This window comes from Haliotis rubra, unplaced genomic scaffold (assembly GCF_003918875.1).
Source record: "Haliotis rubra isolate DU_JTF1 unplaced genomic scaffold, ASM391887v1 Scf4, whole genome shotgun sequence".
Lineage (NCBI taxonomy): Eukaryota > Metazoa > Mollusca > Gastropoda > Lepetellida > Haliotidae > Haliotis > Haliotis rubra.
The window spans coordinates 4,265,064-4,279,263 of record NW_025767079.1 but is presented as its reverse complement, the minus strand read 5'-3'; the positions used below and the strand labels follow the sequence as shown (position 1 = coordinate 4,279,263).

At 43.6% G+C, this 14,200-nt stretch overlaps 1 protein-coding gene across 1 annotated transcript; it reads right to left on the bottom strand.

Moving 5' to 3' along the window:
• Positions 1–3,668: 3,668 nt before the first annotated feature.
• On the bottom strand, positions 3,669–13,417 carry LOC124287099 (uncharacterized transporter slc-17.2-like). Its single transcript, XM_046723579.1, has 9 exons — positions 13,148–13,417; positions 12,192–12,279; positions 10,627–10,722; positions 10,269–10,441; positions 9,549–9,701; positions 8,072–8,198; positions 6,334–6,484; positions 4,743–4,833; positions 3,669–4,176 (listed from the first exon to the last, which is right to left on the bottom strand). Exons 1-9 carry the CDS (start codon positions 13,415–13,417, stop codon positions 3,931–3,933), a joined length of 1,395 nt encoding a protein of 464 aa, XP_046579535.1. The 3' UTR covers positions 3,669–3,930.
• Between the last annotated feature and the right edge of the window lie 783 nt (positions 13,418–14,200).

Sequence of the window (14,200 nt, the reverse complement as noted above, 5' to 3'; positions counted from 1 at the left end):
TCCTCACGTACATGCACTGGTGCGAGAGCCAGTGTTCAGCCATTGACTCAGCCAAGATGTTTACCTAGTATTTTGGGTCAGTATTTTTTTTTATAAGTCGTACCATTATTGTACTGATGGCAGACCCAAAGCTATAACGGGAGCCAGAAAAGGCAAAATATTATTTATCTACTGCGCATGCGCAAATTAAATTATTTTGAGTGCCTCCATATCGTATAATGTTCACTGTATCAGCCTATAAATGTGCAAAGTTTCATGCTTTTATCATTAAATGCACATTTTATCTGTTTAGCCGCTCCATAGACTTACAACTCGTCTCTGAAATGAACATAGTTTACTGAAAAAAGTTCATAGTAAAAAAAGAAAATATAATAAAAAGGAGCCTTGAGACTTTCTTCATTCCTGAAGCTGAGGAAATCTAGACTTGCCACATTTTCTAGACTTTTGTGGGCTTTCTTTGATATATTTGCTTCAGGATCTGTATGACAGACTAGCCGCTCCACTACCTGGGCTCCTTTTTATTGCATTTCATTCTAGTTCAAAATATGTTTATTTCAGAGACTAGCTGTTAGTCTATATGAGTCTATTCCTGTTTTGTTTCGCTCCCATAGAAAGTTTTGAAAGTCCACCCTCAATAAAACATATACTCCACAAAATTAGAAACTTGACACCCACGTTACAATTGTGAGGGGGTAATTCTTTCTAACTTGTAGTTGTGTTTTACACTCGACAAACACATGTAGGCTGTTTGAGCATGGTCTTGGCGACCGGCATAAAACACTGTCAAAACGTGATAAACACAACAACCGAATGAAGCAAGTAACAGCATGACCTTAGCGATCGCAGGTGCATTGGAATGCAAGTAGACATTGCTAAACAGGAAAACGCATCAAACTTTTTATTAAAAAAACGGATATGCCGCGACTCCCAAATGAGCGTGCCATGAGAGCTGTGTGCGAAATAGTTTCCAAATTTCGCTAGCCAATCGGGCTAGCTATGCCTGAAAGTTACTAGCCCACAAAATAATTCACTAGCCCGAAATTTGAATGTGGACACGGGTTTCATCATAAACATTATGAACATTTTTATCAGGCCATAATATTGCATGATTTAAAAGTGTATTATAACTTAACAAGTCGGAGTGAGTGATATATTTACCAAATGACCCCCATGAAATTTCAATAGCCAGTCGGGCCAGTCATCAGTGACATGAAGGGTTTCTGGCTACATGTGGAATCTTTTTTAGAAAAAAACCCCTGTAAAGTCAAGCTGCTAACGATAGGGCCGAACCCATTTTCCTTTTTGCAAACACCTATGCCACCCCTGAGTTTCATGAAATCATTTGTATTGTTGTCGCCGATATTTTGTCTGTATATGCCGAATGGTTTCTGCGGATAATCGAGGCGTGAGGTTCACTGGCTTTTAATTTTGACGTTAGAAATCATGTTTCACATCACACGGGCAATCGTTGTTCTCATGCAAACGAAGGGGTATGTTTTACGCCACTTTTAGAAATATTCCAACAATATTTTGGTGGGATCACCAGAAATGAGCTTTATACATTGTACACATATGGGGAATAAAACCCTGTTACCTCACCGCCCCAAATGTAAATACGTTTGATATCCAGGTATACGTACTGTAACTCCGTCTCAAGTCAAAACATTGATTACACAACAGTCTCGTTTCCTGCTGACTGGGTTCCGTCCTATTGCGCAACTTAGTACAATAACCAGTCCAGAATTTTGAGACCAACTCATTCAACTGGATATATAAATATTAATCAGTATTATTTGATACATCTAATCACTTGTATATTGCAACACTACGCATTGTACGACATCTTCAAACATGGGGTAGTCTGTGACGTCTCAGTTAACGACATGCTGCCTTAACCTCGACATAAAATATAAAAATACGATTTTGTTTAAACTTTCGAATTATGAAACAAGGAATTGGAATTCAGTGTAACTATATTTCTTTGTAGTGTCTCTTTCCACTTTCAAACGAGAAAATTCGGATCGGCTGAAAAGTAGGTCATTGTCTGAATTGGTTAATGAGCCTGTTTCGGTTTGTTATTCATCGTCTTGTCAAGAAAGCTTGGCGTAAAGAATTTACTTCAATATTCCCACCCCTAGCTCACAACTTCCTCTTTATTAATGGTGGTTTAAGATCACCCCTGAAAAATATCGCCAGGATCCCCAGATCCACTCGTACACAGCACTCAGTAAGTCAGTGAAATAGTTTCATCACACCAGCCTTATCAAATCTCCCAGGTAATATTCTTCAGGAACGCTTAGTATTTAAAACGAATCAACTTTCCTCAAATTATTGGGCAGTGTGTGTTTCATGGGACATTTCACTGCGTTTCTTTGGCAACTGACCTAGCTCAATACCAGTATGACCTTATGATATAATAAAAAATATAAATTAAAAGTGAAATTGCACCCAATTTATTGTACAAAAATAGAGTTGTGTACCTGTGTGACTTTATGATATAATAAAATATAAATTAAAGTGAAATTGCACCCAATTTATTGTGTACCTGAGCGACTATATGTGGACTTGGAGGATAAATATATCTTTGATATTGGTAAATAATATTGGTAAATATATATTTTTTCATTATCTATCCAACACAATGTTAACCACTGACAGTAGGGCTCTGTGAATGTATTTCCTGGTGTTGGCGATTCATAGTGTTGTTATATGGCCATAGCTTGTTCGCAGTGTAAGCGGTACCATTAACCCAGTATTGTGGTGGTATGTCCATAGCATACTTGGTGCGTTATCGTAGTTGACTGACTGACTGACTGAGTTTGGTTTTACGCCGCTTTTAGCAATATTCCAGCTACATCACGGCGGGGGGAACACCAGAAATGGGCTTAACACATTGTACCCATGTGGGGATTCGAACCCGGGTCTTCGGCGTTACGAGCCAACGCTTTAACCACTAGGCTACCCCACCGCCCCGTTATCGGTATTAGAATACATCCAGTACTAATATTTCAGTCACGACGATATATTGCCAAAGTATTGCGCACTTAAGCTGCGATACGATACGAATCCCGATGCAAGGGTGGCGATACGATACGTATCACGATACTAAAATCTTTAATTCTAACACCAACTATAAAAACACCTTAAGATCAAAACACAACCATTTTAAAGTATGTCGTCAAATTCCGCCAGCGTTCTTTCTGAAACGGGATAATTATGTTTGTACACGAGCTTTGTGGATGTTAATAACATGCGAGCGCTATGTCTGACACAGTTCTTGACGCAAGAATTTTCGAGAAAACGTTACTTATGAAGGGAAACTAAATATGCATATTAATCATCAAACAAAAGTAAGTCTTTTTGTCTTGACAGATATCGCGATTCGGCAATATTCAAAGTTGAACATCGATGTATTGAGGCCCATTTCAAGTATCAGATCGGGATATACAACAATGTAAAACTTTGTATCAATTCACTGTATCGGCGGCCCACGGATCGATGCGTATCGATGAATCGTCACACCACGAGTAGATAGCAACATACCATTTCGCCTGTGCTGATATGATAATAAGCTAAAGGATGCTTTTGTCTTGTACGTATGTCTCAGTTTCTCTGTTTTCATCGCATGGTGCACATCCCAGTAACAACAAATGACAGTCAACGTTTGATTTATTTTTTTCTTTTCAGTCCATTAGCTAAAGCAATCAGCCAATACGCAAACATATACCAGAATTGTGAATGTGCCAAACAAAGTTTGCCAAAATTTGTTGAAAATGCATTAACCCTTCAGGATTGATGAAGAAAACACTTCCTTTATTGAAGAAAGTAAGACAATTTTTGTAAATGCATTATCATGCAGAGGGTGGAACCCATATCTCGAAAAATGGAGATGAGATGAGGATGAACAGAATCTACATGGGAAAATTGTTGTCAAGAGTGTGTCATTGTCCTTTCTGGACCAACGTCTTTCTCCTCCTTGGGTCCACTCTGTGGTGCAGTATCACTGCTGTAAGCGCTGTTCAGGTAACCTTTATTTGGTTCCTCAGTCTTGACAGTACGAGAGTTATCTGCCCATGACTGTAACTCGCCATTTCCGAAAATAAGAAACACGGTGGTGGCAAATAGGTAGATGCCGACGGTGAGGTAGAAGGCGATGTTCCATTGCTCCCGGGTCCTCTGAAAGACAAGAATGAATTCATGAAGAATGAATGATTGTGTATTTCATTAAGGAAGGGCTGGTTGGGAAGCCTAGCGGTTAAAGTGTTCACTCGTCGCGCTGGGGAAATCCCCACATTGGTACAATGCGCGAAGCCAATTTCTGGTGTCCCATTTTCTGGTGATATTGGTGGGATATTGCTAAAAGCGGTGTAAAATCACACTCACTCACTTTTCAAAGAAAATATATAAATTTCATGATATTCTTTGAGCAGGCCGCATTTTATTAGCCATTCTATGGATGCATCTTTTGTTGAATGATATGAAGTTCCCACAAGGTTCTTCAGATATATCGACATACATAAAGACGTATTTGATTGTCCAATTCCCATGTCACGTTCTATACAATCAGAGCTTGGATAAAATACACATAATAATAATAATAAAATGAATAATAGCACAGTCTTGTCGACTCCAAATTATCCAAGTATTTAAAAAACAATTGTGGCGAGTTAGAAGAATTCGTTGCGGATGGCAATATATGTCACCCTTTATGACAGCCTGGAAAGGATACAGAATTCACTCACGTCGACGATGATGTAAGACGTACTCAACGGGGACAACATCTGTGCCACCACCGACCCCGCTGTTCCAAGTGCTGTAATTACTGACGCAAACCTTCGATAAGATAAACAAATGTTCAGAATACATTTAGTGAATAAGTGAGATGTGTTTGACGTCACGCTGATTAGAGCCTCAGTCATATAACATCATGAGTATGGCGTAGCAAGAAACTAGCAAATATGGCGTTGTCGTAACTCGAAAGCAGAGATCGCTGACATTGGCCCACGGATCAGTTGCTCCTGCTGCAGCTAAGGGGCGTAACTATGTACAGCATCAGTCCATTCCATCCCATCCTATACTGTCCGCATCACTTCCGCCCAACATCATCTCAAACAATCATCACTTCCAATCACACTCACACTCACACATGAACACAAGCAAGCAAGCAAGGACGCACGCACGCACACACAAAATGACCCAATGCATTGACAGTCGAATGAGTGTTTGTTAACATCATACAGCACCCATTGTAAAATCATCCCAACATTTGTCTAATCGCGTCTTTTGACCTGATAAAACTGGCAAATATGAGATCAGGACCCCGTTTCGCAAAACTATCATTCCGATACGGCTGTCGTACCTCCTATACTGTAACATAGACTTACGATAGTCCTAGGGCTACGATAGCTTTGAGAAACGGGGCCGTTTATCTAAAAGGAAAAAGTGTCCTCTTTGAATATGCATGAGCATTTCTTGCGGGCGTCTTTCGGAGTATAGAGGTTCCGGATTAACTATGTCCAGATTAGTGAGGTTTTACTGTCATCTTTTGAACCGAGAACTGTCACACAAAAGTCGCCCAAAAGGACCCATGCCGCAATGATGACGACGACGACCACCCGTACGTCGTCCCACAAATCCACCCGCCACGACGACATCGACCATCCCCCGTCATCCCGGCAATCTACCCACCCCACAACCTTCTCCACCACCCATCCCGTCACGACGACGACCACCCGTCGTCCCGCCAACCCACCGACGCCACAACCTTCACAACCACCCATCCCGCAAAGACCACCACCCCCCGTCATCCCGCCAATCTATCCACCCCACAACCTTCTCCACCACCCATCCCGCAAAGACGACGACAACCACCACCCGTCCTCTCGCCAATCCACCCACCCCACAACCTTCTCCACCACCCATCCCGCAAAGACGACAACCACCACCCGTCCTCTCACCAATCCACCCATCCCACAACCTGCACAACCACCCATCCCGCAAAGACGACGACAACCACCACCCGTCCTCTCGCCAATCCACCCACCCCACAACCTGCACAACCACCCATCCCGCAAAGACGACGACAACCACCACCCATCCTCTCGCCAATCAACCTACCCCACAACCTGCACCACCACCCATCCCGCCAAGACGACCACCACCCGTCGTCCCCCAATCCACCCACCCCACAACCTTCACCACCACCCATCCGGCAACGACAACGACAACCACCACCCGTCATAAGCCAATCCACCCGCCACGACGACATCGACCACCACCCATCACAAGCCAATCTAACCATCCCAAACCTTCACCAAGGCTACCTCTACTTACTGAGGAGCCATGTCTAGCGTTGTGACAAGGGCCCCGGCGACGGTGCAGCACTGGCAGGACGTCACCCCTGCAATCAGCACGACGTGGACTGTTCTCTGTGACACCGGGGTGTTGATGATTCCGACGGTCAGCAGTGCCGCTGCCAGAAACCCTGAATACATACAAGTACAGTGACCTTCGCCATATAGCTGGAATATTGCTGAGTGCAGCGTAAAACTAAACTCACCCACTCACTCATCGTATCCCAATTGCGCAGAATGATGCTCATGCCGTTGATCACTGGATTGTCTGGTAAGGACTCGATTATTTACAAACCTGAATGCGGCGTTATATAACCAACCAATCAACCAATCTATAATAATCATCTGGTTTCAGTGTTTGTAGTTAGACGCGGCAATTGTCCACAGTTTGTCAGCGGTCTGTAAATAATCTGGACAGGACAATCCATTGAAGGACACCATGACCATCGATCTACGTCATTGGATACGTGACCATCAATTCCTAAAACTGAAAGGAAACACGTTTCCGAATACTGAATGATTTTTTTAGCAAGGAAGCGACACCCTGCATCAGCGAAAAGCCCATTCTACGGTTGTACGCCTCTTCAAACGGTATCTTCCCAAAAGACAGACTGCTTAAAACAACACATTTTATGGTTGGTTGCATAAGGTATATTTAAGCTGTACCCTTGATAATAATGGTATGTGCCCTGATAAAAAAAAGCAACATTAGGTATTAACTATAGTTTTATTAATTCATGCATCGTGAGTTTCTAAACAACAACACGATGTCGGTACAAGAAAATAAATTTGCTAAAATATACCTACTGCTCGTTTAAATGACCCCCCTTCCTATGAGTCATATATCTCAAAATGAATTGTACTCAGCCTTTATCAATAAAAACAGCCTCGACGACCATGCCTCTTCATCTGGCTTTTCATTTAGAATCTGCTCTTTTTAAGTCATGTTCACAAAGATTCCACCCCATTTTACGCGAATAAGTGTATCGCGATATGTATCGTGACCAGTGTGAGTGAGTGAGTATGTTTTAGTCCGCTTTTAGCAAGGCTCCAGCAATATCACTGCGGGCTTCACATATTGTACTCATGTGTGGAATCGAACCCGGGTCTTCAGGTGACGAGCCATCAGTTTAACCACTAGGCTACCCCACCGCCCCTCGTGACCTATGTATCAGAGGTACAGATAAGTTGCGTATCTGAGTAAATTACGCAAATATTTATGTTAAAACTTAATTTCAATTAAGTCTATTGCGTACAAGTACGCTTGAATGTTTGTAAATACTCAATAAATGTGATCTTACATGCGTACACTCAAAACTGTCAAATCTTAGCTTGCGTACCGGTGGATAGATAAAATATAACTGGGGTGTACTGAGAGGTTCTATTTCAGGACATTTACTTGGCAACTTGCAGTCTTTCTTATCGTTTTTCATATTACAGATCAAATATAAATAGCAAACACTAACATTTAAACTTTATTATATTTTCAAAATTAATGGAAAATGGCAAAATACCCAATTGAGTTTGAGTGAGGTGAGTACAATTTATTTGGTACCTCAAAGGGAAATTAGGATACCCAACTGAGATGAACACAAGTGAGTACATAACTCAATGACCCAAAATGTTATCCGTAGCTCTGTTATGTATTGTGCTACATAGTCGTGATCTGACTGTGTCCTTTAATTCACCCCTGTTTTCGCAGCAGCAGCTTCACCTACCTGTCGTCTGCACGATCTTCCGGACTCTGGTGACGCTGATTCTCTTACCGAGAGCTCCAGACAGATATGTCCACGTGAAAAGTCCACAGAACCTTGCGATGTACGGTACCGACGAGAGCAAGCCGTTCTAAGCACAAGATAACAGACCAATTGGTGAGGTGAGGTGAAATTGGGTTTACGTCGTGCTTGAGAATATTTCGCTCATATGACGACGTGCATGCGTGTGTATGTGTATGTGCGGCTGCTTGTACTAGCCCAGACTGAAGCTGGTTTTATAGTGGTATCCCACTGAGATACCATGCCGCAGTGAAGCATGAATACCCCACTCAGACACATTATACGGAGTCCGAGCCGACCAGTCCTTGTTGTACCCATTAATGCCGAGCGCCAGGCAGGGACCAACAAGTACCATATTTTAACGTCTTTTGGTATGACGCGGCCGGGGATCGAACCCGCGACCGTCCGCTCTCCGGGCGGACGCTCTAACCACTACACAACGGAGGCGGTTAGGCCAATTGGTAATTATACTATTCAAGATTTAGAAGAATATCAGATGAGAACCGACTGCTGAGGGATGTTGGCATGCTAATAGTAATTTCTTTGAAATTGGACGTTACTAAAACAGACAAACGTTATCAAAACATTAGTTGGCTCTAAAAGTCGCAAGCACTACAAACGTAAGGTTCAAAACACCGAATACACCTTCACCATTAGTGAGTGAGTTGGGTTTTACGCCGCTTTTAGCAATATTCCTGCAATATCACGGCGGGGGACACCAGAAATGGGCTTCACACATTGTACCCATGTGGGGAATCGAATTCGGGTCTTCGGCGTGACGAGCCAACGCTTTAACCACTAGGCTACCCTACCTCCCCCCTTCACCATCACCCATCCCGCCACGACGCTGACAACACCATCATAACCAGCTCCCATCCCACCACCTCCCACAAGCTACCCAACCGCTCCCCTTCACCCATCACCCATCCCGCCACGACGATGACAACACCATCATAACCAGCTCCCATCCCACCACCTCCCACAAGCTACCCAACCGCTCCCCTTCACCCATCACCCATCCCGCCACGACGATGACCATCATAACCAGCTCCCATCCCACCACCGCCAAAAGAAATTTTGGCCATCATCAATCATTTGTGAATACTTTCTTTGGCCCGGCAGTTTTTATAGTTGTGTTTCCAAGTTAAACAAACGTTTTAATCAGAAATAGAGGCTCTCTCTCCCCAAACAAGGTAACGGGCCGGTGGTGTAGCTCAGTTGTTAAAGCGTTCGCTCGTGACGCCAAGGAACTGGGTTCGATTCGCCACATGGATTCAATGTGTGAATCCCATTTCCGGTGTCCCCCGACATGATATTGCTGGAATATTGCTAAAGGTGGCGTAAAACTGTACTCACTCGCACTCGCCCAAAGGAGGTAACTCTCCTTGGGCTATTGTACAATGAAACTGTATCTGCTCACCTGCTCGACGTCAAACATCAGCACTGTGCTCATGTAAGTGGGTAAATAACTAAATAGGAGGCTAGAGTTCCAGAAATGACAGAAGGAAACGACCACGAATGCCCAGACCGGAGGACTGGTCAGAAGACATCGCCAAGGGATTTCCGCTTTTTGCTGAAATCAAGACATGCGGCGAATATATCGTGAAGAGTGACCTTACAAATCCGTGCACTTCAGGGCCTAGAATTTCGAAGCTCTCTTAGCGCTAAGATAGTCGTAAGTTAATGTCAATGTATGGCACCTACGACTATCGTAGCGCTAAGAGAGCTTCGAAAATCTACGCCCTGAAGTGCACGGATGTATTGTTTATGACAGCGTTTACTGTTACGGGGAGAATGCAAAAGTGACAGAAAATTTGAATCGGAAAGGGATTTCCGCTTTTTGCTGAAATCAAGACACTCGGTGGATATATCGTGAAGAGTGACACATACAAATGATTGTGAACTGCGCGGATGTATTGTCTATGACAGCGTTTACAGTTACGGGGTGAATGAAAAGGTGACGGACAATTCGAATCGCCAAGGGATTTCCGCTTCCTGCAGAAATCAAGGATGCATTGTGAAGAGTGTCACTGAAGAAGAATGTCGTTTACTGTTGCGTGATGAATGAAATGTAAGTGAAAGAAAATTTGGACACAGTTTCTGTCCGATTGGGTTTTTGTCTGTCAAGGGATAGACTGACCTTGCCAGGGTCCACACCCTGCCTGTATCTGGCTATGTGCTGCAGCTCCTGTTGTGAAATTGACGGGTGGGACTCCGGTGTTTCATGAGCCGTCAATAGCCATAATCCACACCACAAGACGGTCAGTCCCCCTTGGAATACACAAAAACCGCGCTCATCACCAAAACATGTTTCTGCAAATCACGGAATTTCAGTAAATTCTCTGAGAAACTTCGCAGCCGTACATCCTAAACCAAAACTAGAACACCCCAAAACGATAGTTTTGCAGCACATATGCTACTCAAAAGACATTAAAGAATAATTTCTTGTCAGTATATATTGTAGATTTGAGAATTTACCACATAGACATGAGACTTACCAAAGACATAGAAGATGAAGGGCCAACCGTTATCAATCGGTATTGTGCAAAGATAACCAGAGGCTGCAAATGCGACGATGTTGGCAATCGTGTAGCCTGCGAAAGTAGTGGAAACAATTTAGTTGTCATAATCCATGTTTCGATGCCGAAATGCGTTTCAAAAAATAGCTTCTGATTTAAAGACTACAGCATTAAGGTGAAGCTATTCAGTAGTGTAATGTAAGTAACTGTAGTTTTGAAGAGTTATTCTTGAAGGTTTTAGATAAAGAACATATCTTATAGTGCATACATAAAGATAACCAATGGTTAAACATTGGAAATATACGAACATTGGATTTGTTACACATGCAAAACATTACAAATGTACGTTAAATTGGGTTTAACGTCGTGCTTGAGAATATTTCGCTCATATGACGACGTGCATGCGTGTGTATGTGGGCCTGCTTGTACTAGCCCAGACTTTAGCTGGTTTTATAGTGCTAGCCCACTGAAGTACCATGCCGCAGTGAAGCATGAATACCCCACTCAGACACATTATACTGACTCCAAGCCAACCAGGCCTTGTTGTACCCATTAATGCCGAACACCACACAGGGACCAACAAGTACCATAATTTAACGTTTTTGGTATGACGCAGTCGGGGATCGAACCCGCGACCTTCCGCTCTCCGGGCGGACGCTCTAACCACTACACCACGGAGGCGGTCACTTGCCTAGATAAACAAAGCCCTATGTTTGGAGAATGTACCGTTATCAGTTGTTTATTTGTTTGTTTGTCGTTTGTGGCCGCACCCAGCAATATTCCAGCTATATGGCGGCGGTCTGTAGATAATCGAGTCAAGACCAGACATTCCAGTGATCAACAGCATGAGCATCGATCAACGAAATTGGGATACGATGACATGTGTCAACCAAGTCCGCGAGCCTGATCAACCAATCCCGTTTGTCGTCTCTTACGAAAAGCCTGGGTTAGACCAATTCTAACCCGGATTTTCACGGGTTCGTTAGTAATGAAAGACAACTGCTTATACAGATACACACTCACCTGTTTCGATTGACAAATCCCTCAAAATATAAAGAAAGCCCATGGGCGGATCCAGGATTTTTATTATTTTTTGAAAACACACACACACACACACACACACACACACACACACACACACACACACACACACACACACACACACACACACACACACACACACACACACACACACACACACACACACCATTGGCTCCGCCAACGCAAAACAATCTTCAACGTGGTCTTAAGTCATTTTCAGTGTCGGGGTCGGGGTCTAACCCCCTGTACACACACACACACACACACACACACACACACGCACGCACGCACGCACGCACGCACACACGCACACACACGCACGCACGCACACGCACACCCTCTGGATCCGCCAATGAAACCTATTTGTCTACATGAGAGTAGGTACAGTAAACTATGCTGATAACGAAGCGCTTATGTCGACCATTATGTGTATATAACAAGCTACGGTTGTGACGAACTGTAATTAGTGATCCTTTCGAGTTCGTTATAACAGTAGTAACTACCTGTGAAGGTGAAGGCGAGGAGCTGCGCCTTGTCTTGTACTGGGGCCCAGTATGCCCACAGGTCCTGGGTCGCCGGCACAATTAGATTCTGATGTGGAGACAACAATGAAAGTCGTTACTGTTATATTAATAAAACAGTCTAAGTAAACTTAGGCTCAGTATTATTCGTTACACTGCTATACTGAGTCTAACAAAACCTAGTAGAAGGTCGCGTCAGCTAACCTTTTGGACCGACCAATCAGAACACAGCTTACCAAATCGCGAAAGTTAACATTCGCACATACCGTTTGAACCTTTACCTCAAAAACTCGAACGATTCCGAATGCTATTTTCCGCACGATCTCTTCCGACTGATTACACTCAATGAGTAAACAGTCGCTGAAAATAGCGTTGTTGTCAATATTCAAGGATGTCATCTTGCGATAATATAAGCAAATAGCAACCATGTCATTAGAAACCCATAAGCGTACTTTCTGCAGGTCAAATATCTGTGTTTTATGCGGATTTTCGTTTGTTGATAGATCAGTGTCAGCGACCAGGGAAGAGAAACTCCCCAAACCGCTTTGTAAGTCCCGCAGAACCCTAACAAGTAGTCGTTGTCTGATTGGTTAAATCCGTTCGGCCGTCTCGCGTTTGATTGGACGGTCATAGCTGACGCGACCTTCTACTAGGTTTTGTTAGACTCAGTATAGCAGTGTAACGAATAATACTGAGCCTAAGTTTACTTAGACTGATTCATAGAACATTAATGAAGCAATAAAAGAGGACCGAAATAGTCGTCTTTGGTCAAATGTGTGGTCCTTAGCATTGTTAAATGGCATATGCGTAAGATTGGGATTGCTCCAAAGTAGTAAACGTTTGAGGCCTGCTTCACTTCGGGATTTCCTCCCTCATTTAACAGACACACCTTCATTTAACTGGAATACTTTTCAAAGAGACACAACTCACTCACTCACCAAGAAGAAGCCCATTAGAAGTCTCAGAACAACCACGACATAGACGCTAGCACGGGCCCCCGTCGGTACCAACATCGACGACAACCCCCCAATAAACAGGCCGATGAAGATGACGTTCTTAGGCCCGAACCTCCTGGAGAGGGCGCTGCCGAAGAAGGGGGAGACGATGCCGGTGTAGTAGGCGGATGAGAGGACCAGGCCTTGGGTCTCGCTGTCCCAGTCGAACTCGGGTTTCTGAGAGAGAATTTCATCAATTCCCTCCAGCAACATTCCGGGGGTTAACAAGAAATGGGTTTGGGTGGGTGAGAGGGATGGGATCACAAGAGCGGGTTTCTTCTATTCTAACCCATGTGGGAATTGGAACTCGGGTCTAGGGCCTGACAAACAATAACCTCACACGAATGACTATCCGACCTCACTAATAAAAGGGTGTGGTGGGGTAGCCCAGTGGTTAACGCGTTTGTTCGTCACGCTCAAGGCCCGGGTTCGATTCCCGACATGGGTACAATGTGTGAAGCCCATTTCTGGTACTCCTGCCGTGATATTGCTGGAATATTGCTAAAAGCGGCGTACAACCCAACTCACTCACTAATAATAAACGTACATGCGTACGCAACACGAATTAAAAGTTTTCTGCATTCTCACTCACACTAAATACATGATTACGTAATTTTTACATTTACAAATTTTCGGATGAAATATGTCATCGGTGGATTTCAAGCCTCTGGCGCGGTGCTTTGATAAAACAAATACTCTGATTCCATGAAGAAAGATTACCATCCCTTTAAACCCAACATTGATGTTAACCATCATATTGTGCCGCTGTATATACACAATTATTGACGGGCGCCATAGATATTTAGTTTAAAGGGCCAAGTCGTCGCAGACGACCCATTTCTCTGTGCAGAGTTGCGTCCCTTAGTTGTGCAAGGACACAGTGATTGCCAGATGTGCTCGGAGTTTACGGCTCTTAGTCAAAACATTCATAACCAAAGACCCACATCAATACGCCGTCACAGCAGCGTCAAACTCACTCACTCACTCAACGACTGT

Coding starts and splice junctions, on each gene's coding strand:
- LOC124287099 (XM_046723579.1), bottom strand. CDS start 13,417: ATGTTGCTGGAGGGAATTGATGAAATTCTCTCTCAGAAACCCGAGTTC. Junction 8,199..9,548: donor TGATGTTTGACGTCGAGCAG/GTGAGCAGATAC, acceptor TCTTGTGCTTAG/AACGGCTTGCTCTCGTCGGT. Junction 6,485..8,071: donor GAAGATCGTGCAGACGACAG/GTAGGTGAAGCT, acceptor GTATGTATTCAG/GGTTTCTGGCAGCGGCACTG.